The 23,167-nt window shown below is 48.7% G+C and overlaps 1 protein-coding gene across 1 annotated transcript in view; it reads right to left on the reverse strand.

Annotated features, from left to right (window-relative positions):
* SDC3 (syndecan 3) overlaps window positions 1–7,171 on the reverse strand; it is a 21,903-nt gene extending 14,732 nt beyond the window's left edge. The window contains exons 1-2 of the mRNA XM_019548017.1: window positions 7,034–7,171; window positions 5,347–5,936 (exon numbers count right to left, since the gene is read on the reverse strand). Coding sequence (XP_019403562.1) covers window positions 5,347–5,936; window positions 7,034–7,067 — 624 coding nt within the window. The 5' untranslated portion in view covers window positions 7,068–7,171. The remainder of the gene's footprint in view (window positions 1–5,346; window positions 5,937–7,033) is intronic.
* Window positions 7,172–23,167: the final 15,996 nt, after the last annotated feature.

The following is a 23,167-nucleotide window of genomic DNA, read 5'->3' on the forward strand; positions in this document are numbered from 1 at the left end:
TCCCTTGGGGCGCTCTGGTGAACAAACGTTCCCCCAGATCCTGGTGGTCACCCCGATAAACTTATAGGTGGCCATCAGATCACCCCTGAGCCTACGCTTTTGCTGGCTTTCGACAGGCCAAATCCTATGGCTCTCACTACGACTGATCTTACCCAGTCCTGCTGGAACACCCTGCACCAATACGCTACATGCTCTCACTCCTTCTCTCCTCCCTTGCATTACTTATCAGGGACCACAGTGCCTAACTAGGCTTCCTGTGCAGAACTCAGGCTCCAGGCCTCAAGACGAGCATGGCTGCCTTCTCATGCTAGAAAAGGCAATGCTAGAGCCCTCCCTTCACGGACCTGCCTTTCGAATGTGCTGCATGGCTCACTAGCTTGCCACAAGCACACTGTTGCTATCCTTTTGTGACAGAGATTAATTGAAGGTCAGAGGGAGCCCAGAGCTATGGAAAAAAGAACTAGTTTAAACAAATAACTCCACCTTTCAGTCAAAGCGCTTCTTGAGCAGACCCATAAGGCCTCTGAATCAGAGATACATCAGCAGATGAAATCCCCCCCTGCCTGCTTATGATACCCAATGGGCAGGAAAAACACCATAAATGCATAATTGTGGAGTGTTTGGGCTTCTGAATTGCCAGGTAGTGAGTAGATAATGGTATGAGGAGCTTATAAAATACAGAGGAGAGACTCTCTCACTCTCTCTCTCTCTCTCTCTCTACAACCCACACGAGACTCGAGCTGGTGCAGTGCAGAGGCATTTGTCTTCCATCCCCCAGTGCTGTTGAGCAGGTAGGGACTCAAGCTAGCAGCTCTGGGACCCGGGTCCTGGTTCTAGCATTGCGACTATGTGACCTCAGGTAAGTCACAGCATGTCTTGGTGCCTCTGTTTCCCCTCCCATCCTTTATCTCCAGACCACTGGTTCTCAACTGGGGTGCTGCAGCATCCCAAGCTGCTGCGAGAATCTGCCAGGGGTGCTGTGACCAAAGATACTTCTGCCGCCGTGGCTGGGGGAAATTGCCCCACATACCTGTTTACAGGAAGCTTCTGGGAGCTGAACAGGGCACAGTTTCACCCTGTGGCAGTGGCAGCCTGGAGCGAAATGCCACTGCTACCAGGCAGAACTACACTGCATGCCTGTTTCTGGGAGACACCACGCAGGGACAGACTGGGAAGTGTTGCGGCAACATCCTAACCTGCTGCCCACTCTCCCTTGGACAGAGCTTGGCTACAAAAGGCATTCAACAGGTGACTCCAAAACACCAACCAGGCAACTGGAAGCTGCACAGAAATGTGGTCTATCCAAGGGGGTAAATGGATCAAGAAGGGCACTGGGGATGGCAGAGACCCAGGGACAAAGGGAAAGAGCAGAGGAATAGGATATTACCCCTTCAAATAGTTTGTGAACCCTCTAGTGGTGCCCACTGTGTCTGAGATATACCAGTCAGAGCTGCAATGTGTATCTGTAGCTGGGCCTTGCATGTTTTATACAGCTAGCAAATATGGCTACTTGAGCCCCACTGTTCCTGGATTGCTGGTGCAGTACCTCATACTTTCACTGTTGTGTAAAGGGCAAAAGATATTGAATAACACCGGAGCAGAGGTCTGTGCTAGCGTATGAGCCCTTGAAAGCTTTCGCCTGAACCGAATCAGTGGTGATAAAAACCAGGTCAGCCTTGTGCAAGGCTGGTACGTTCTCTCCTTGACTCTGTTGTTTATGGTTTAACAATCTGAGGATAAATGTCAGCGTGTCTGGGATTAGTCTGGCCCTTACTTGTAGCAAAACATAGAGATGGGGATGGTGCCCTGCCTGCCCTGAGACTTTTTTTTCGATAGAAATGAGTGTCGCCAACCCAAATTCGGCCATTCAGAAATGGCCCGTGCAATTGCACTCCCAAACAACTAAGTAAGAGGCAATTTAGAGCCTACCCCTGGAAGTAAAAGAATAATAAGAAACTACTACGGAAGAAAAGTGAAATAAGAGACGAAAGCTAAGTCCTATTAAGTCCTACACCTCAGTGACACTTACATAGCCGTGTAACTGCAATTTTTGACTCCTACGTACAGCTGTACAACTACACCCAGAACAGGCTCAGAATAGGCTCTGAGGTAGAACAAAGTCACCTGGGTACAAACATAACCCTGTGCTGCCCCCCAACCTCAGCTGCAGAAGAGCCCTGACTAGGGAAGATACAACACAGGAGGTGGCGATGTCCTTCAGGCTTACAGCCTAGCAGTTAGAGCACACGTCCACAGACTGAGCGCCCCAAGCTCCAGGGTCTCACCCACAGGGGATTTGAACGTGCACCTCTCGTTCCCCAGCAAAGTACTCTCACCACCTGGCCAGGGGCAAGACATTGCCCACAGCCCCCTCCAGGCCCTTCAGAAACTGGCACATGGGGCAACCAGGAAGGAACGAAATTTGAGACTCAGTGAAAAGGATGCCACCCTGGAGACATGGGGTCTTGGCCCCTATACCCAAGTAGAGCACTAACTATCTCACTGCTGGGGGGTGGGGGGGAGTTGTATCCAGTGAATGATAAGTTAAAGGTACAGAAAAGCTGCAAGGGTTGGGGCCAGAACCAAGAGATGGTCTTGGGGACTGATTTGGACATGTGTTTGCCTGAGAACACAAGGGACAAGACTCCAGGAGGCCCCCTTCAAACCTTTGAGGAGACTCCTACCTCTGGAAGGCTTCCCCTTTGATGCACAACTTTATTAAGCAAACATTAATCACTGGGTCATTAAATTTAAAAAGTCATATGCGTCATTGTATTTTTTTCTGTTTGGCAAAATGCATGTTGCTGAATCCCACTGTGAAACCTTCACTTCTCAACGGACAGCTTCTCCTGAGACAAATGCTGAACATGAGGATAAAGGGATTAAATGGATAGAGGGATAAGGGGAGGGATGTGCAGAGGTTTTACATTATTATTTGAATGTGGTTAAGCAGCTCCCCAGTGGCAGTGTTTCGTGCATCTTGGGGGAAGTGGTTTGCTGGCAGCATGGACAGAAGTGCTTGCCCTGCTCCCAAACTGGGATCCTCAGGGGAGACAGGCACTGACCTGAGTGGCAGCTGGGCACTGTAACTGCCTCCTTTGCAAATGCCAGCCTGGGAGCAGCGGGCACTGGATTCCTGAGCAGGAGTCAACCCTGCCAGTTATGACTTCAAGATGAAATCCACTCCTGAGCACCAAGCCAGTGCCCATTACAGCCCTGAGCCCTGTGCTGAAGGTCTTGTCTATATACAAATGGTGTGACACTTACAGTTGCCTGGGTACAGTCAAACTAGTACAACCATTGCCTTCCAGTTCCGATGCAGCTATGCTGGTATGAAGAGGTGCCTAGGCCAGGAGAGCTATTCACACATGAGAGAGGGAATTAACTTGACTCTTCACAGACACCTTCATACCAATATAAGCGTCTCTTTAATAAAGAATTGTACTGGTGTAAGTCTATGGGTAAGAAGCTGCCCCCAAACTAACATGGTTGTACATGGACACAATCTTTGCATAAACCAGGCTCCTAGAAAAGAAAATGCTTGGCTTCCCCAGTTTGCCTGGCCCTGTAACAGGGATTCTTTAACACTTTCTCCTAACTATATGACTATGCTTGGCTTGCAGAAGTCTCCTAATCTGCTGTGAATGACACAGCTCTGGGCATAATAGCAATGGCTAAGAAACAAATAGTATTATCTCCAGCAGGGCCCTCAGAGTGGAGTGGGATAGCTACATCCATATTTGTGGGATTTTACCAGTTTAGCTATTCTGGTATAACTATAGTGGCAAAACACTATGAAAGGTCAGAGAATTGAGCATTAGAGGTGGAAGAAACTGTATGACTTAAGAGGACATGATCCTGCTAATGCAAAATGATTCTCTAGAGTAATAAAACTGAGCAGAAAATTGGTCTAATGATTATGCAGCTGGCCTAAGACTTAGGAAACCCAGGTTCAAGTCCCTGCTTATGCAAGGAAGGCTTTAGGAGTCTGCTAACACAGTGATCCTCAAAACCCCTGGGAAGCCCAAGCCAGCGAAAACCAGTAAACCTCCTAAATCCATAAACCTCTGCACATACTTGGGCACCCTCTTGGCAGGATTGAGCAATTTAGTGCCTATTACACTCCTAAACCCAGTCAGGATGCAGGAGCTAAAGGCCCAATCTCAGGAGGTGCACTCAGAATACCCAGCGCCTGCGCCAGCAGAACTGAGCTCTGTGCAAGACATGGCAGTTACCACCATTTCTATTCAAAAGCATGTTTGAGAGAAGTAGACCCCCCTTTTCTCCAGTAGTGCAGTGGTTAGAGCACATCCTCCAATACTATAACATTAAACAGTCATTGGCTAAGTTCCAGAGACAGATGTGGAAGCAGGGATGAAAACCCAGGCTTCTCCTCTCCCAGCACAGTACCCCTCAGCTGGGTTCAGAGTCAGTAGCCCCTGCTCTCTCTTCTGGCCCAATGACTCTTTCATTCTATTTTTTTCACAGTGACTCTTTCCAGTGAGTGCGTGGAGGTGGCTGCAAACCTCCTAGAAGGTAGCAGATGAGTGCTTGAATCCCCTATGGCTGGTAAATGAATGCCAGGTCCCTCACAGACAAGGCAAATACCCTAACTGTGGAGCTACTGGATGAAAAAGGAGGTACCTTTTATCCTCCCCAAAGAACAAAGTTACCCACCTTCTGATTTTGAAAGAAGCAGCTTCATCGCCTAACTCCAAGCAGCAAATCAAGTGCAAAACAGGTGCCTAACCCCTTAGGGGAAGATCTCTGACATCCTTACTGTTGCATTTCAGATAAATAAACCTCTCTCCCTCCTGTGGCTCAGACATTGCCAAAGCACCGATTTCCCTGATGTTTCGTTAGCAGTTACGGCCCATCCGCATTGAGGATGTGGTCAAGTATTTTGTCCAGGTGGATTTTAAGGGACTCAAGCAGGGAAGCATCTGCCACTGCCCTTGGGTGCCCTTTACACCTGATTTTTCCTTTGGAAATGTCATCCATGGGGCAGTCTGCATTTCTTTGCTCAGTCCCAGCCCACACTATCCTCCTGTACTGTCTCATACTGTGGCTCTCTTGACTCCTGAATTCTGAGCCCTCTGGGTCCCCGGGTTTATTGTGGCTCCCTTCTGAGATCCCCTTGATTTGTCCTTGCCTTTCCACTGCCGAGTTACCCTAAACTGAATTTCTATCCCACCATTCCCTGTCCACTTCACACCATTTTCTTGCAGATGGGCATGGGCCACTGAAGTCAACAGGAGTCCTTCCACTGACCTCAGTGAACTTCAGCTAATGCCCACTAATCATCCAGCCCTTCAGTGGAGCAGCTCATAAGCCCTGGTCTCATACCTGAGGTGCCTCTGTAGGTGCCACAGTAGCAGCAGCAGGCAGCAGCGTGGTGCTTTTCTCTGTCAAGTCCGTGGTCCTGGTGGTGCTCGGTTTTGGCACAGATCTAGGCCTTGCAGCACTGGTGGTGACAAGGCGGGATGTGGCAGCTTCTGTTGCCATGTTGACTTCCATCATAGCTGTAGTTGGGGTTTCCAAGGTAGTGGCCTGTGTTGTAGCTGTCGTTGTGACAAAGTGGGGCAGGATCCTCCGGGTGGTGGTTGACTTGGCAGTGGGAGCTGTGGTGGTAGTGGTGGTGGCGGCGGCAGCAGCAGCAGTGGTAGCAGCTGTAGCGATAATAGGGGTAATGCTGACAGTAGTACTGGTGGTAGTTGCTTTCCAGGTGGGACTCACTGGTGCCTCTGTCATCCTGGGGATATACAAGACACTTGTCACCTGCTCCAGGGTGGTTTCTTCTGCTGGGAACATTTCAAAGGGAGTTGCCACTGGCTGGACAGATGTGACAGGCAGCACTGCTGCAGTGGTGGGGAGCTTGATGGAAGTGTCCGTGGTGAGACTCACAGCTGTTTCGATCCCCGACTCCTGCTCAAAATCTACATGAAAGAACAAGTGAGGGCTGTGAACGTGCTACCTCCCAACCAAAGCCCTAGGTGAACCAAGCCTGCTTTACCCCAGGAAGGCATGGTCGTGTGCCCCAGGAGTGAGATTAGGGTTTCTGGCTAGCCTCGACCTCTGGAGGTTATCTAGTCCAACTCTCTGGATCAGGCACAATCATCCCTATCCAAATCATACCCTACAAGTCCTCGTCTAAAACTACACAAACCGGTTTTAAAACTGCACAATCAACCCTGCCACACAACTGCAAGGCATATAGCCTAAAGACACCAATAGCACCCAAACATGCTACAGGTAAAGCAGGGGGACAAGGGCTTTCAGTGTCCTGCCATTGTAAGGGTTGTTAAAATACACTTGAGAAAGCCAAGGAAAAAGGTCATGCCTCTCCCTGCAGAGGAAGCCAAAACCTCCCCGATACTCTGTACCAATCTGATCATAGGGTAAAATTCCCTCCTGATCCCAAACGTGGTAGTCGGTCTGATCCTGAGTGGAGGGGGTTTAAATTCCTACCTTTGGCTGCAGCCAACACCCAATGTTTCTGAGGAAGGTGAAAAAACCCTCATGTCTATAGCAATGGGATGGGAAAATATATTCCTGGCCCCATGTGGCAACCAATAAAGTCCAGAAGCCTGAGCAAACCAAACACCCTCCATTCTGCTCTGCACCCTGAAGCCAGCAAGCATAACTCTAATGTCTCATTATAGAGAAAGGATGAGGCGCAGGCTGCCAAGCATCCTCAAGGCAGAGTCTGGCTCTTAGGAACAGTGCATCCTGTTAAATACTGTCCACCTGCAGAGGTGCAAGGCTGGTTTGTTAAGACAAGGGATGGATGCCAGCTGGGGAACCTAGCCACATGGAAATTAGCTCCTTGAGCTTAGTAGAGGGCATATGTCTATGACAACATAGATATGGGATCAAGAATTTTCTTCTGGGGCCGGGTAGTATACAAATTAATTCCTTTCCAGATTTACTGGTCACCTACTGGGCCCAGCTCTAGTCCCACTGAAGTCAATGGCAAAGTTCCCAAGATGCAGCTTTGGGATCTTGGGTCCCCTTCTCTTTATACTTTACTTACACCCCGAACCAGACCCCGAGTAGAGATCATCCATTTCGTCATCAGCAAAGGGGTCGTCATCCCCGGACCCTTCCAGGTCCACAGGTCTCTCATAGTTTTCATTACGCCAGCGCTGGGCCTGGAATAAAACAGAGGAGGGTCACCTCGGTAACTCATTCATAGATTTACAATCCTGCATAGGCACTCAAACTGAGATCAGGGTCTACTGAGCTGGATGCTATACAGACACAAAAGGAGAGGCAGGCTCCACCCTGAAGAGTAGTATGTTTGAACAGACAAAGGGTGGCAGGAGAAGCAAAAGCACCAAATGACCTGGGAACTAAGCTGACGTCTCCCAAGTTTTGCTCAGGCAGAATCCACTTTCACTTAGTGGATGACCAAAGTGCAGCTTGCAACCAACTCTGAGTTACCCGACTGCAGTGCAGGAGTGATAGATACTATTACCCGTTTGGACGCATAAATGTCACTATGACAGGAGTGGGATCTCCCTCAGGAGACACTCAGATATCTACCTATTTCTATCAAGGGGGTACTTAAATTTCCAGAGGAGGTAACAGAATTGCTCCTGTGGTTTAGTTGGGTAACTCAGAATTAGTCTCAAGCTGCCATCTGGCTGTCCATTAGGTGAAAAAGGATTCGGTTATGTCAAACAAGTTTCTATTCAAAAGTACAGTTTCAAAGAAATTGCCTTTCTTTGGCTGAATTGTATTGATTGCAACAGCATTTCTCGTAAAAACTAATTTTCTGAAAATGTACACAATTGTTTGGGAAAATTGTTAACAATTTGATTTTTTTTCTTTCAAAATGAGTTACTTGTTTTAATTTATTTTTTGTTCCATGACATTTCAGTAGGAGTAATATATACCACAGGATGTCATAACCTGGAAATTTAAATATTCATACAACAAAATGTGTCATGTAATAATAATACTCTATTGTTCTAATTTTTAAAAAATATAAGGGGCAGCTGCTACTTAGTACCGACTGAAATATCTTATTTCGTAGATCAAAGTGTCTCCTGTGTGTGTGTTTTAATGAAACAGTTTGACACTTCATTACAACACAAACAAGACATGCTTTGATCTCTAAAATAACATAAGATGTTTCAATCTGTACTAAGTAGCAGCTACCCTGAAGGTTTAAGAAATAAAATTACAGAATATTTTTACCTTTAGCGTACATTATAATACGACATGATTTGCTATGACACGGCATGTCACATTACTGCTGATATGTTGTGAAATAAGCTAAATATAAGAAAATTAAAAACATAAAAGAAAATAAATTTTAAATGAATTGTTGAGCCTTATACATACCTTCTGAAATTTCTTTTCTGAACAAAGTATCCCACACACACATGCACATTTTTATTTTGAATTTCTATCTGAACTAAAACCAAGACAAACTCTGAGATGTCTAAATGATGAACGAAACAGAAATTCCTAGATTTGGCTGGCTCTGCTTGCCCTTCACCTCCAACCCATCCATTCTGGCTGCACACACAACTCCCTCTGAGACTGCTAGGAGCTACAGGTTGCTCCCCCAGGAAGGCAATTTCCCCCTAGATATGCAACAAGGAGTAGTTTAAGTGATTTAGGCTTATAAATCCCATTTTCAAAAATGACTCAGAGCAGTGATTCTCAACCTTTTTAGACTCAAGGCACACCTCTTTAGGCTTAGGTGTTTGAACACCTAACCGCTGTAACATTTGCAGCATCCTACAGCACTCTTAAAAGATCCCATAGCACTCCAGGCTATCATGGCATCCTCATTAAGGATTGCCCTAGGTATTTAACAGCCTAAGTCTCCTTGAAAGTCAGGAGATTTAGGCTCATAAAAGATATATATTACTTTTGAAAATAGGACTTAGACTCTTTTTTGAATGTTTTCTCCAAGTCCTCTGGCTGGACCACGATCCTGTATCTCAAGCATTTGTAATGCTCTCTTTTATTATTGTCATCCGTAATTTATGCTATGGCAGTGTCCCAGACGTGCTGTGCACTTTCTACAATAAGGCACAGTTTTTGCCCCAAAGATAATATATGGTCCTGCAGTTTTGAAATTTCCCTCGCCTCTGTATTTTCAAAAAGGAAATTTGTTATTTGATTAAATTAATCCACCGGGAAGAGGAATTTGATGGCTCTTCCAGAACTGGAGAGGCCAAAGAAATGTTCACTTTGGGAGCTGGGAGGGAATTTTAGCACTTTACAAAGGGAAACTCAGTGACTATTATTAATGCTACTGTAGTGCCAAAGGCCTCAAGCCAGATCAGGGCCCTATGGCAGTACACAAACACATGGTGAAGCTGACTACCGTTGGCACCGACTCTCTTGGAGGATGCTGCAGAGAACAGCAGGGGCACCACAGGAAAGGGAAGCTTGCTAACGCTGGTTGAATTCACTTTGAAGTCTTCTGTTGCACTGTAGACACAGGGCAAGGCAGCCTCTGACACAGCCCCTTCATGCAGGGGAAGCAATAGGATGGAGCATGCAAGAGCGATGGTAAAAGGGCAGAAGTTGGTGGGAGAGAATTGAGCGCCTGGGAGAAGGATCCTTGTGTATTGAGACGTTACCATTTCAGCCAGCAGAGATGCACACTGACTGGCCCATGTCTTTTCTCTGGGAGTCTGGCCAGTATAGAAGTAACTCTCTTCCAAAGTCTTGGTGGCATTTACCACACATGGGGTTTCTTGCATCAGAGGAAGCACACCGAGCAAGTTAGCAGCCATGGTAGCTGACATCTCCCCCTCTGCACAGACCAGGAGTGCCTGGGGTTGCTGCAGAGACAGTTAATCCCATGTGCTCCATCAGCAATGAAGGCAGAGCCTAGTCGCTGCATGCCAGGCACAGCGTACTACAGGTCCGTCTCCCCTTCCCTTGAGCAGAGAGCCCCTAGCCCTTGCCATCCATTCCTTTCAGACAGAGCACAGCACCCCTCACAGACTGATGTAATCAGAAGGGAATTCATCTCTGCGATGGAGGCCTGCACCACTTGGGGACGACAAAGTGGGCAAGATGACCTAATCAGTCTTTTCCATCTCTTGATTTCTGGTTTTCTCTAAATTTCTGTTTGCCATCAGCTGTCAGGCTCAGCCACAAATGTAATGGCTACAGATACAGTGGAGCTCAGAATAAGTGTCTGGCATGCAAAAACAATACCTTTGAAGTGCATCTACAGTCAGAAAAGTGCTGAACAACTTGTGGGAAGTTGCAAAATCTGCACCCACAGTGTTGGCTTTTCAAAATCCCACGACCTGAAGCACACATATACAAGTGTGTCACTGCACATTTAGCTCTGGTGACTGCTATGATTACAGAAGCACAGCCAACAGTGCCACAGGCAATTTGATGGATATTTATGGAGCTGTTTGTCCAGGTCAGGTATCAGCTCTCTACCCACATGCTTAGCAATTACATTAGCAATTGCCTATGGGGTCTCGCAGGGTGGCTCTGTTCTCCCATCCTTTAGGGAAACAGGGCCCCAGCAATGCTTTACTGCCTAATCAAAAGGATTAGAGTAGAGCTCTGTCCTGAGAACATCATATCAGAACTTTCTACAGGTGGGCGAATATCAGATCTGGAGAAAGAAACACATTTTTTTAGTAAATACCTTTCCTCTTCATTTCTGGAGTCCTGCCCAAGACAAATACATCATCAGCTGCTGAAGCCCCCTTCACTCTTAGCCTTCTTGCCTCTTTACAACCTACCAGAGTTTAGCATGGGTCAGCCACTGTCCGAATCCTCACATGGTGGAACAGGGCAACCCCCCTGACTCCTACCCTACTTCCAGCACCAGTCACTGGCTCCGCTCCCCCATGCAGTGCTGGCACATGTTCCCATCTGCCTCCCTTGCTGACCAAAGCCTCCAAGGACTTTCCCCATCCTCAGTCACAGACTTCATCTCTCTCTCTCTCTCTCTTCCTCTTGTTACATCTTCTCACTCTCTGGCACCAGGTTCCCCCTGCAATCTTACCAATGGGCATACACGAGCTTTCTCCGCAGCTCCTGTCACCTGGACTACCCTCCTTGTGTCTACCACCTAGCCTACCACCACAGCTCAGCTAACAACTCTTCCCACGTCCCTTGCCCACAGCTGTTAATTTTGCACTCTCTCCTCTCTCCCTCATTATTGAACTTGATGAACCTGGAGACCGGCTCAATCCCAGAGGATGCTGAGTACCTCAACTCCCATGGAAGCTCATGGGTGTTGAAAGCACTCAAGTCATGCAGGATCAGATTCAGCAATTGCATTGTGCTATAAAGCACACCTAGACAGGCAAAAAACTTTAACGGGGGGGGAATAGAAGACATTTTGGCTCAAGGCTGTCAAAGCACATGGTGAATATACCCCCCTTTCCCCTCCAGCCCTGCAGAGATGCACAGCACTCCCCTCTCTCATCAGGTTCCTGTCAGAGTCAAAGCTTATTGGTAAAGATCTGAGCTTTGGAGCCCAACACCATCTCTCTGCTTCTCCCCTTGGGAGCCAGGAAGTTTGAATTTTACAGTGAGATACATGAACATAGTAAGGGGAAAGTATATTTGGGTTTCCAACAGCTGTAACAGAAATCCAGCCAGCAGGAGTTGCCCACAATGGGCTCATTGACTGACCAGCTCCTGTCTGCACTCCTTGCACTGACTGTACCTGTGAGGGAACCTGTCAGGCTGCCAAGTCCAGCACATGTCGGGAGCTTGAGTATGCATCCCCTGCGGCCAAAGGAACAGCCGTTCTGATTCTGAAGCCCAGATGCCTCCCCCTGCACCCAGCCAAGAGTTTCTGCATGAGACAGAAACATGCAGGTACCCCTAGGGAGATTAAAGTTCGTCCCATTTGTCCTCATGATAAAATGGTCTCATTAAAATGATGCTCACAGAGCTGCTCTAAATAGTTCCCCAAGACAGGGCCAGAACAAGGGATGGACATAAATGCAATGACATGCTGGCACCGAGAAGGGACAAAGCATTAAGATGGCTCAGCTCTATTTTTGGTTCTGACGCTGACAAGTTGAAATAACCTTGAGCAGATCACCTAGCCTCCTCGTGCCTCAGTTTCCCCCTCTGCAGAGTAAAAATAGTAATCCTGTAACAGCTTTCCCCCAGGATTGGGAGACCAATGGAAGATCTCAATGGCTTGGTTGTTAGTGACTTAGAAGTTCCCTACAAGGTCAAATTCTGTCCATTTGACCTACTCAACCACCCATTAATGAGAGCCAGATGGACAGGCCCCTGGTCAAGCTCATTCTGCCCTAAGATTGAAACCAGATGAGGCCACTCCAGCCATTGATTCACTGGCTACTTGCGCTTGGAATGGGAAAGCAAAATAATGAGAGCTCATTCCAAGGATTCCTCAGCCATTGCATACCGTAGCCAGCTCCTGGCCCGCCCCATGCAGGGGAGAGGCACATGCAAACCAACACAAGCCCTGGATCCATTTCACTGGGATAACAGATTGAAACAATCTGGCAATAGCAAACTGGCGCCACCAGCATGCCCCTCCAACCCCCCCAGCATAACAGGAGGCCAAAGGGTGCAATTGCAAAAATGTGGTCTACAATAGCAAGCAGGAATGTTCAATTAAAGTTGCCTCCGTAACTGGAGGGGTTTGCTTCAGCTGCTGCTGTTTTCAGGTAGGGTTTCACAAAGGGAGACCTGAGATCACAGCCTTGCTAGGAATGCCCTGTTGATGCTACATCGGCATGGGGTGATGCAGTGCGACTAGGCTCGGCTACATTATTACATCACTTGAAGACTATGATGCAGCTTGACAACACCAGGGTATATCTTGAGTGATTTCAGCACCTAGAAACACCCCTGCCATTCGGCCAACGGTTCCTCCATAACACCTTCTGCTCCTCTGAGCATCTAAAGATGCTTTACCACCATTATTTAAGCAAACTCCAAGCTCCCATACATGTGGGCATAATTATCTGGAATTGGTTGGAGAAACTGAGGCACAGACCGCTGATGTGACCCATTCTACAGCAGACATGGGAAGAGAGCTCTACAGCCTTTACATAGCTTCTTCCCAGCTCCACAGGCAACTCTCCTCCAGACCCATATGCGGGGAAGAGGGTAGAAAACAAATGGAAATGGCCTCTAACTTGCAGCTACCACCTGTGGTTGGGGCTGGAAATGCTACAAGATCAACCATCCCGTTCACGGCTATTTCACTCTTGGACCAAGAATGGAATTCAGAGGTGCAGAGACTGAGACAGATGTGGAAAATATGGAGAAAATTAATGGACCTTTTCAAGCCTCTAAGCATGCTCGTACTAGGATTGATGGCTGCTTTGGACAGACTCCAGTCAGCCCGTACTTCCCTAACAACCACCCCAGTCCATCTGCCTGCGGCATGTAGGAAAGAAAGAAGAGCTAAGAACAATGCTTGCCAAGGTGTTTTACCAATGACGGCTTATTTCCAAGAGATTCATAGCAGCACCGTTTGATCTAGGAATCCGTCTGGCTGCTGGGAAGGGTGGGCATCAGCATTTTAATACAATCCAGGAAACAGTTTGCAGCAGCAGGCGCTGGTTTTTGAGCTATTAGTAGGTATTTATTAGGCATGTTCTCGGCACTGTACAGGGCACAGTCACTTCCCACAGGGCTTGCATCATGAAAGATACAGAACAAATGCAGCTCTTGCAGACACCAGATGCAGCGGTTGGATGAATCACACCTGAGCCCAGGCCAGAAGCCACAATCTTCAATTCTAACAATCCAGGCCTCTCCTGTAGCACTACCATGAAACACAGAGGGAAGGAGAAAGAGGCTGGAGGAACCATGAGGAAACCAGCCTGTGTGCAGAAGTAGAATAGAGCAGCTCCATGTCCTGGGCAGCTGTTCTGCGTAGGGTAGCTCCACCTGCTGTATTGGCAGCAGTGGTGGTGGTGTGGCCAGCCTTCAGCTGCATCGGTGGCTATTTTTGTGTCCCCCACAAAGGCGGCACCTTGGGCTGCTGCCTCAGTTGCACCCCTCCACCCTCCCTCCCACTTACACTTACACTCTGGCCTACGTGCACCTGGCTTGATTGCTAGCAGCAGTTGTTGAATCTCTGGGTTTGTTTTTTTCAATTAAGAGCTAATTGAGTTTTACAAGCATGACATCTTTCCCTATTATTACACAGCACAATAAATAAAATACCTGCCCCTGGGCCTGAGAGAGATCGGATGCAGCTGGGAGTAGCAGCACATCACCCTATCTCTCTGTGGAGGCAGCCACCACAGGTCAGCACTGCCTCTTCACACACATAAAACCCCTGTAGTACAGGCCAACTGCAACAATAGCTGCTGGGAGTATGGGGTCTGAATCAGAAGGGTGCTTAGAGTCTCCTAGGAGATGCTGAGCAACTTCAACTTGTCTGGACTTCAGCAACATCCTGGGGACGCTGAATACCTTGCTGGTTCCAGCCCCACAACCGCTTCAGGGAAAGATTTAGGTCCGAAGAGGAGTTGAAATCATCCTGCACTGGCACTTCTCTCTCTTGCTGAGCACCTTCATCTCCCATTGTAGCAGAACGGCTGGAGCACCACCCTGGCCCGGGCCCAGGATGGGCTGGAGGGGAGCCTCCCCTGCAGACTGGGAAAGGGTTTTGCACGGCACACTGGTGTAGACTGTCAGAGGGCAGAGCACTTGCTGTGCCTCCCTCACGCTGTGCAATTCCTTTGGGGCCCACTGGGTTTGCCTGTCTTTATAGCCAACGGCACACAACACAGCAGTGCAGCTACGAACATATGCGACCACTTTGACCTCAGTCCAAATGACCAACAAGCCCTTTGCAGCTGGGTGACTGGGGGCAGCCTTCACTGTGGGTATGGAGCAAGGCCCCAACTAATTTCCTTGGGTCCACAGTATCCGTTTCATTTTTGTAGCAGCTCCTCTTGGGTTAACACGTGGCTCTGGTCTGGTATCTGGCATTCATCTTGGTGGCGGGTTTCTGAGCTCCGTCCTTGGCTGAGCTGGGCAAAAAGCTCTCTCTGTCTGTGTGGGTCTGAAGGGTGAACCCCACTAGGAAAAGCAACTGGACTCTCTTGCAGAGAGGTAAGAGTCTGCCCCCAGAGTTAATAAGCACAGACCCAAAAGTGACCTTTCTAGGAACGACTCCTCAGCCCCGCTCTCGGGTGCTACTCAATACCTTCTTTGGCGTTCAGTCCCCTCCTGTCCCTCTATAGCTTCAAGTTAGACAGACAGATGGACATGAAATTTTTCTAGCTAACCTACGTTCTGGAGTAACATCCTTCTGATGCACACGTACAAGACAGGCATTATCATCGTTCTCACTGCAAAGGGATGGGCTGCAACCCCTAATACTTACACAATACTCAGCCCTCAAAATTGTGACAAAAATTTACCAGCCTAAGGCCAAAAACTTGGCTTTACTTTTTTGACTGGGATCATGTAAACCTTACTGACATCAAAACCCAACAGTGCTGCCAGTGGGGAGAAGGCTTGCAGTTGGACTACTGCAAGGCATATGCTCAGAAGAACGCACGCCCACTGAAGCCTGTAACCTTAAAAGCTCCGATGTGCTTTCTTCCATGTAGGATAAATCCTAAACTGAAAATGAGTTCCTGGTAAAAATAAGTAAGTACATCCCTGTCCTACCAGACAGAAGGAATTTGAGCTTAGCTTTTCCCAGTAAAATCATATCAAGAGAGTGTGTGACCCTGGAAGGTGTTGCTACATGTATGAGTGCTATTGCAAACTGCAGAAGAATAAGTGAAAACCACTTGCAGTAATCCGTTCATGGAGGCGCACTGGCCATTGACAGCAAGTATGCACCCTGGGGTTATAGTAAGACCTTGTAGAACGTGGTAAGACCATAAGTGATTAAGGAGCCTGTCTTTTTCCCCCAGTATGCCTGACAGCCCAGTCAGGACAGGGCCAGACAACCACACAGGTCTTAGACAACACCCCCCAACCCACATGGGAAGCGGTACGGCTCATGGAGTAGGACAGAAGAAAGGGAATCAGCACCCCTGGGATCCCAGCTCAACCACTGGCTTCCTTTATATGACCTGAAGTAGACCCTATGGGGACTGAACCTCAAAAGAAATGAGCACACACCCCTCTAGCTAAAGTCCGGGGAGAAGGAGAGGGCATAAGTGCTTGGGACCTATGAAAATCAGGCCCTTCACTTCACTATGCCTCAGCTTTCCTCTCTGTGAGGGAATACAAGTGTTGGACCCTATGGGTGGGTTTGCAAGGGGCAGGGCTCAGTTCAGAGATGTTTCTAAGGTGCTTTGAGATCCTTGAGCAGGACAAGGCATCCTCCTCACTCTTGCTTGTCAAAAACACTAGGGCTAGGGGGAGAAATTACACATAAACCAGTATACGTGATTGGAAACCAGTTCAAATCTGTAATACATCGGAAGTCCAATGCACATAAACTGCTTTAAAAATGGCCAAAGCCAGTTTAAGATAAACCTGGATGGATGTAATATCAGACTGAACTCGTTTAGATTAAATGGGTTTCCTGAACTTCTGTCCCAGCTCCCCTCCACATTTAAGTTAACTCACAGTCCCCCTGCATCCCAGGATGTTTTGCACCTCCCCGTAAGCCCATCTGTGCAGGGTGGGCAGGCTAGCCCTGGCCCAAGCCTGAGCAAGGAGGTGCGCTCTAGTGCCCACTCCCCCCTCCCCAGCCCCCACCAGCTTCTGGCCTGAGCCACTGCAAGCACATTGGGTGCATTTCCTAAATCAAAAGCGGATGTCTGTTCCCTTGCTTATTAATTCAATCTATACAGTTTAGACTAACCTACAAAGATTGAATTGATTCAGCCTTGGGCTTTCTAACTGTCTGTACTTGGCCTGGATGCTTGGAGCATGGCAAAAATTTTGGAGACTGAGACCCTTCCTCATTGCTCTGGAAAGGGAGTTTGTCTGAAGTGGGACTTCCAGGCTCTCTGAGCTGAGAACAAAACCTTTAAGGAAACCCAGTTCCCTGATCTAGTCTTGCCTCCCTCTAAATTACTTCCTTCCCACCTGACTTTTGCAAACAGTGTCTTTTTCCCAGGGGAAAGGGAGCAAGGAAGAAAACACAGCAGAACACCTGGGGGGATAGGAACAAGGAGTTTCCAAAACATCCAGGAGCAATGTCCTCATTAATAAAACTTCCCTAGACAGGCCGGGGGAGTTTGAAGCTAAATACCCGTTTGTGCTCCATAGGGTAATTGCCCATGAAGTCAGAGGCTATCGACAAGCAGAAATTTCCATTCACCTACTGCAAGTGGGATCCCAAGCCAGTATTACTCTGCAGAGGGCAGCACCAACAAGGGGCTATGAGGAGACAGGTAGTGAGGAGATGTTTTGGACCAGACTTCAGAGCATATCTTCTCTTCTCCTGGGGAATGGACAACCATGGGCATAGGGGGCCAGTGGACCACGTGGTGCAGCTTCATTCCTGTCTCCAGCTCCTGTGTCACAAACATGTTTGATACTTTCCTACTGATACTCCCATGTCAGCCATTGACATGGTTGCCATGAAGATATGAATGACTGTGAGGCTGTGATAGTTGTAGAGGCTGGCTGAGGGGGAATGGGTGGTATCAAGGCATGGTCTGTAATAAGACATGTCCCACACCCTTTACAAGCAAGGTTTATGAGCTCTTATATTAGGTGCTCCAAAAGAAACAGCACTTCCTCCCTTAAGGCAAGGATGGAGAGGTACCCAGGGCCAGCTAATTTTACCACTCTACTGGTCACTTGGCAAGTGAGAGATCTGCGTGGGGAGCCATCTCCCTCTGCAGTGCCCCAAGCCCCCATTTCCCTGTGGATGTCAGCAAATAGCATTGGTGTTTCAACGATGGGTGGTTTCCCTGCCTAGCTTCCGTCATGCCATGGTTTGATTTCTCTCTGTCTGCAAGAAAAAAGAAATAGCACACGAGCATCATGGGCAATGGGTGAAGGGAGCTGGAGTCATCAGCCCCGCCAGTGAATCCACAGTGCAGGCCCTGTTGGTTTCCCTGACAGAGCACATCAGAGCGCATCATCTCCCAGCCCCTCTGCCAGAGCTGACTTGCCGCTAGCACGCCTCTGGGGCCAGAGCCAGGGAAGCCAGGGGCTGAAGTAATCTCTACTGGCAGCCAGGACATTGGCAAGGCCATTTAAGAAAAACAGATTCATATCCCAGCTCTGTCCTTGGACACAGCTGTGAAATTCATACCAGGCCAGCTCACTGGCTTGTTATCTGCTGCCCAACACACAGTGAAAGCTCATCCCCTGAGACACTGAACTGCCTGCTCCCCTGACTGCTCCTAGGTCACAGAGCAGGCCGCCATGCACAAATGCTGCGTGCCAGGAGTGTCTATGGAAGTTCACCCACTCCCTAGCATACAAGCAAGTATATGGTGTGACACACACCAGCTCACCCTCCCATCTGGCAACAGTGGCAGGTAAACAAGGAGTGAAGCAAAGTAGCAGGGAGCTCTTATACATTTATCACAACAATTTGTAGTAACTTCTGCATTCGTTTCTATGAGAGAATCTCCCAGTTCATCACTCAAGGTCTCAGTCTTTATCTTCAAGGCTCTCTACATCCTGGGCTCAGTTGCATCCAAAAGATCACAGGAAGCTCTAGCAGAAAGAGTGCAGTTAACAATTAAGCTCCTTCAGTACAATGGAGCTGTCTCCAGCTTCATGTGGGTGGGAGACAGAACTTCCTGAGGGTCCAGTCCAGAGCCGGGAAATAATTCTCCAGGCACTAACCACCAGCTCAAACTTCACCAAAAACCAGGTGCACTGCTTTACCCTGCCTCTGGTAACATAAATATGCAGCAACAGGTAGCCTGAAAAAATCCCAGTGAAGCCAGATGCTGCACTACATGCACTTTCTCCCCCCGGATATGGGAGAACAAACAACAGGTACCAGATGTGTAATCACATTGTGTAACGTGCTGCTGGAGGGCACTCGAATTCTACAGAGATGAATCGGGAATTACATCAGCCACAACACTCCCTAAAAGATGGGTAGGTAAGTATTCCCTACAGGACAGAAGAGGGAATTGAGGCAAGATGACATGTCTAAGACTAAACAGCCAATGGGCACGCTACACATGCAATTACAGCACCTGAATAAACTGTAGAGCTTATTGCTCTGGAGTTTACTGCTCCCGAGCATGCTGTTTGAACGTGCGCCTTAGAGCAATAAACTCCAAAGCAATAAACTGCACAGTTCATTCATGCACAGCATGCTGAGCTGGCAACAGGCCCAGCGGGGAGAGGGGTCAGCCTGCCAGCCAGTGGTTGCTCCCCCCAGCTCAATCTGCTGCAAAGGGGCTGCCTGGGGTATGAGGCTGCTTTAGTGTGGGATTAGCCAGCAGGCAGCCCCCCACTGAAGCACTCCCATGCCCTAGCCAGCCCCTCCAGTGTCTACATGTGTACTGCCATGGAGTTTTTACTCTGCAGCAGGCTAGTACTTGTATTTACTTGTATTTACAAGTACTAGCCTGCTGCAGAGTAAAATGAGTCTAATAGGGGTGCACGTATAGATGCCGAGACATCCACAGCCCAGCTAATTAGTCAACTGCACAGTAAATATCTTATGTAGATGTGCCCATTTAGTAGCAGAGTTGAGAACCCATGGCTCTTAATTCACTGTTCCTTGCTCCAGACTCCAGACTTTCCTGTGAGTTCCTCTAATAGCAAAGCCATGACTGGTAGTACATGGGGAGCCAGAAGGAGAGTCAGAGACCAGCATTCCAGAAGCAAGAGGTCACTTAAGTCTTTAGTGCCAGCTGAAGCACCAGTGCAAGGGCTGTGAAAATGCTAACCACAATTAAGTCACATGGGATCCCATTTTTCAGACCCTGACACCGTGAAGTAGGCAATCAGATTGGTGCTAAACACCCCCAAGTGCCCTGGATTGCTCCTCACTCTTGTGCACAAATTAACAAGCCCTTAACTATTTGTCCAGCTGGTATTCATTTAGCCACAGCCAGTGATTGGTTTCTTTGGACTACATCTGTCACCCCAAGCTGCTACCTTGCAAAACTGCATGACAATGTTTTAGTTCTCAGGAGGTCTGGAAGCTAGTTCTGGCTTTGCTACTGCTCTGCTGGGTGGCCTGGAACAAGTCATTTTGCTTTTTCTGTCTCATCTATATAAATTGTAACATCTTCAGAGCAGGAGCTGTCTCTTGCTGGGCAGTGGTCACAAACAAGGGGGAACTAATCTCACCAAAGACCTTAAGGGGCTACCTTAATGCATATAATATTATATCAATCCCTTTGTGGCCATGTACTTTGTGAGGATGGACACTCATGCTCTACATGGTGTTAGCATAGCAGCTTAGCTACTCTCTATTTCAAAGTTGCCTTGTTCTGTCTTTATGTGAAATGATTTGTGGGAGGGTCAAGGTTTTCCTTCCATTGGGTTTTCTCCTTAATGGACTTTATTGAGAACCGTCCCTGATCAGTGGGGAGGAGGCCTTTCTCCCCTAGCAGACTGGTACCCAGTAGCAACAGGCAATAAAAGTTCCCTCTGCATATAAGCAGTAGCCAGCTGGCAGGCCAGGGCTTGGGATCAATATGCTGGCTGTCACACAAGCACATCTATTCAGGCAATCAGTCCCTTCCTGCTGGCACACACTCACACCTGCTGTGCAGCTGTCACTGCTCATGTTCCACTGGAGACAGGATGGCACACACCTGGGATGCGCAGCAACCAGCAGGTGCATTTGACCTGGACACACCTGAATGTGCATCTGCCCCTGTAGACACACTGGATTTGGCTGCCTCTACTGAAGCAGACCAGCTGCCTTCTAGACAAGATGTACCTTCAGCGATCCACAGCTGCCAAGCCGATGAAACAAAGAAAGGACAAATGCCCTTACACTAATGCTCAAAGTATGGGGAATAAGCAGGAGGAACGCGCCCTCCAGATAGCTGGTACAAACCCAGACATAGTAGGTCTCACTGAAACCTGGTGGGATTCATCCCACAACTGGGCGGTAAATATTAGGGGCTACAGACTATACAGGCGGGATAGAAAGGGGAGGAAAGGCGGGGGTGTGGTGGTCTACGTCGAAGAGCAATACACATCCTCAACTAACAGGATGGGGACAGAGGAGGGGCAGGCTGAAGTGCTCTGGGTCAGAATACAGGGGGGTCATGGGGAAAGGGACTTAACGGTGGGGGTCTACTACAGACCCTCCCAACCAAAGGGAAGAGCTGAACTGGGAATTCTTGGGTCAGCTTGCGGAGGCACTTCAAGCAAGGGATGTAGTTGTCATGGGTGATCTAAACTACCCAGACATTTGCTGGGAGGAGCAGTCAGCCAGGTTGGACCGCTCACGTAGGTTCCTAGCTGAGTTACAGGACCTCCACCTAACCCAGGAGGTGCACAGCCCCACCAGGGAGAATGCCCCGCTGGACCTGGACCTGGTCCTGGCCACAGGAGACGAGCTGGTGAGGGGACTCCAGGTCCTCGACCACCTGGGCAATAGCGATCATCGCCTACTGGAATTCACCATCCAACACAGGGAGGCCAATGCCTGCAGCAAGGCAGTAGCCCTTGACTTCAGGAGGGCCAGCTTCAACGAGTTGAGGAGGTTGGTAGGAGAGGCATTGTGGTCCCAGAGAATAGGGGAACTAGGTGTCCAAGATGAGTGGTTGTTCCTTAAGGAGACGATCCTCCGAGCCCAAGAGGTGACAGTCCCAATGCGAGTCAAAGGGGGCAAGAGTGCTCAGAAGCCTCCCTGGCTCACCAAAGGCATTCAGGAATGTCTGAAAGCTAAAAAGGAAATGTACATGCAGTGGAAGTGCGGGGGAAGGGGGGCTATCACCAAGGAGGATTATACCTCCATAGCAAGAGTCTGTAGGGAGGCTGTTAGGAAAGCTAAGGTGGAGACGGAACTAGAGCTAGCAACAAGGATCAAGGACAACACAAAGTCCTTTTTTAAATACATAGGGAGTAAAAAGAAGGCACCAGGCAATGTGGGACCCCTGCAGGATACTCTTGGCAATCTGGTGGTTGCACCAGATGAAAAAGCAGACCTTTTTAACAAATTCTTTGCCTCCATTTTTCTGAGCAGGGACCAGGACTTCTCCCCCAGTGGGATTCAGGATGGACTCAGGAGAGACTCTGACAGGCCGAGGGTTGGGGAGGGCCAAGTTAGGGAACTTCTGGAGAGGCTGGATGTGTTCGTATCAGCAGGTCCTGATGATCTCCACCCCAGGGTGCTGAGGGAATTGGCAGAGGTCATTGCGGGACCCCTGGCACAGCTTTATGAGCACTTGTGGTGCTCTGGCCAGGTGCCAGAAGACTGGAAGAGGGCCAGTGTGGTCCCCATGTTCAAAAAAGGGAGGAGGGAGGACCCAGGCACCTATAGGCCCATTAGTCATACTTCAGTCCTGGGGAGGCTCTTTGAAAAAATTATCCAGGAGCACAACTGCGAGGGACCAGCAGAGGGGGCGATGCTCAGGGGCAACCAGCATGGGTTCATTAAGGGCAGGTCCCATCAGACCAACCTGACTGCCTTCTGTGATCAGGTCACAAAATCATTGGATGCAGGTGTTGCGGTGGACGTAGTGTTTCCGGACTTCAGGAAGGCCTTTGACAACATCTCCCACTCCATTCTCATTAAAAAGCTATATGACTGTGGTGTTGATGCCTACACAGTCAGATAGGTCGCAAATTGGCTAGGGGGCTGCACCCAGAGAGTGGTGGTGGATGGGCCATATTTGACCTGGAGGGAGGTGGGCAGTGGGGTCCCCCAGGGCTTGGTCTTTGGGCCCGCACTGTTCAATTTCTTTATCAGCGACTTGGACGAGGGAGTGAAAAGCACCCTGTTCAAATTTGCTGATGACACTAAGATGTGGGGGGATGTGCGCACACTAGAAGGAAGCATCAGGCTACAATCAGACCTAGACAGGTTACAAGGGTGGGCGGATGTGAATACGATGGGATTCAATACTGACAAGTGCAGAGTACTTGGATAGAAAGAATCAGCAGCATACCTACAGGCTGGGGAACTCCCTTCTTGAAAGCACAGTGGCAGAAAGAGATCTTGGAGTCATTGTTGATTCCAAGATGAACATGGGCCGGCAGTGTGGGGAGGTAGTCAGGAAGGCCAACCACACAGATGCATCTCGAGCAGGTCCAAGGCGGTGATCCTCCCCCTCTATGCGGCACTGGTCAGGCC

The sequence above is a fragment of the Crocodylus porosus genome, unplaced genomic scaffold, assembly GCF_001723895.1.
Source record: "Crocodylus porosus isolate Cpor-Errol unplaced genomic scaffold, CroPor_comp1, whole genome shotgun sequence".
In the NCBI taxonomy this organism is placed as follows: domain Eukaryota; kingdom Metazoa; phylum Chordata; order Crocodylia; family Crocodylidae; genus Crocodylus; species Crocodylus porosus.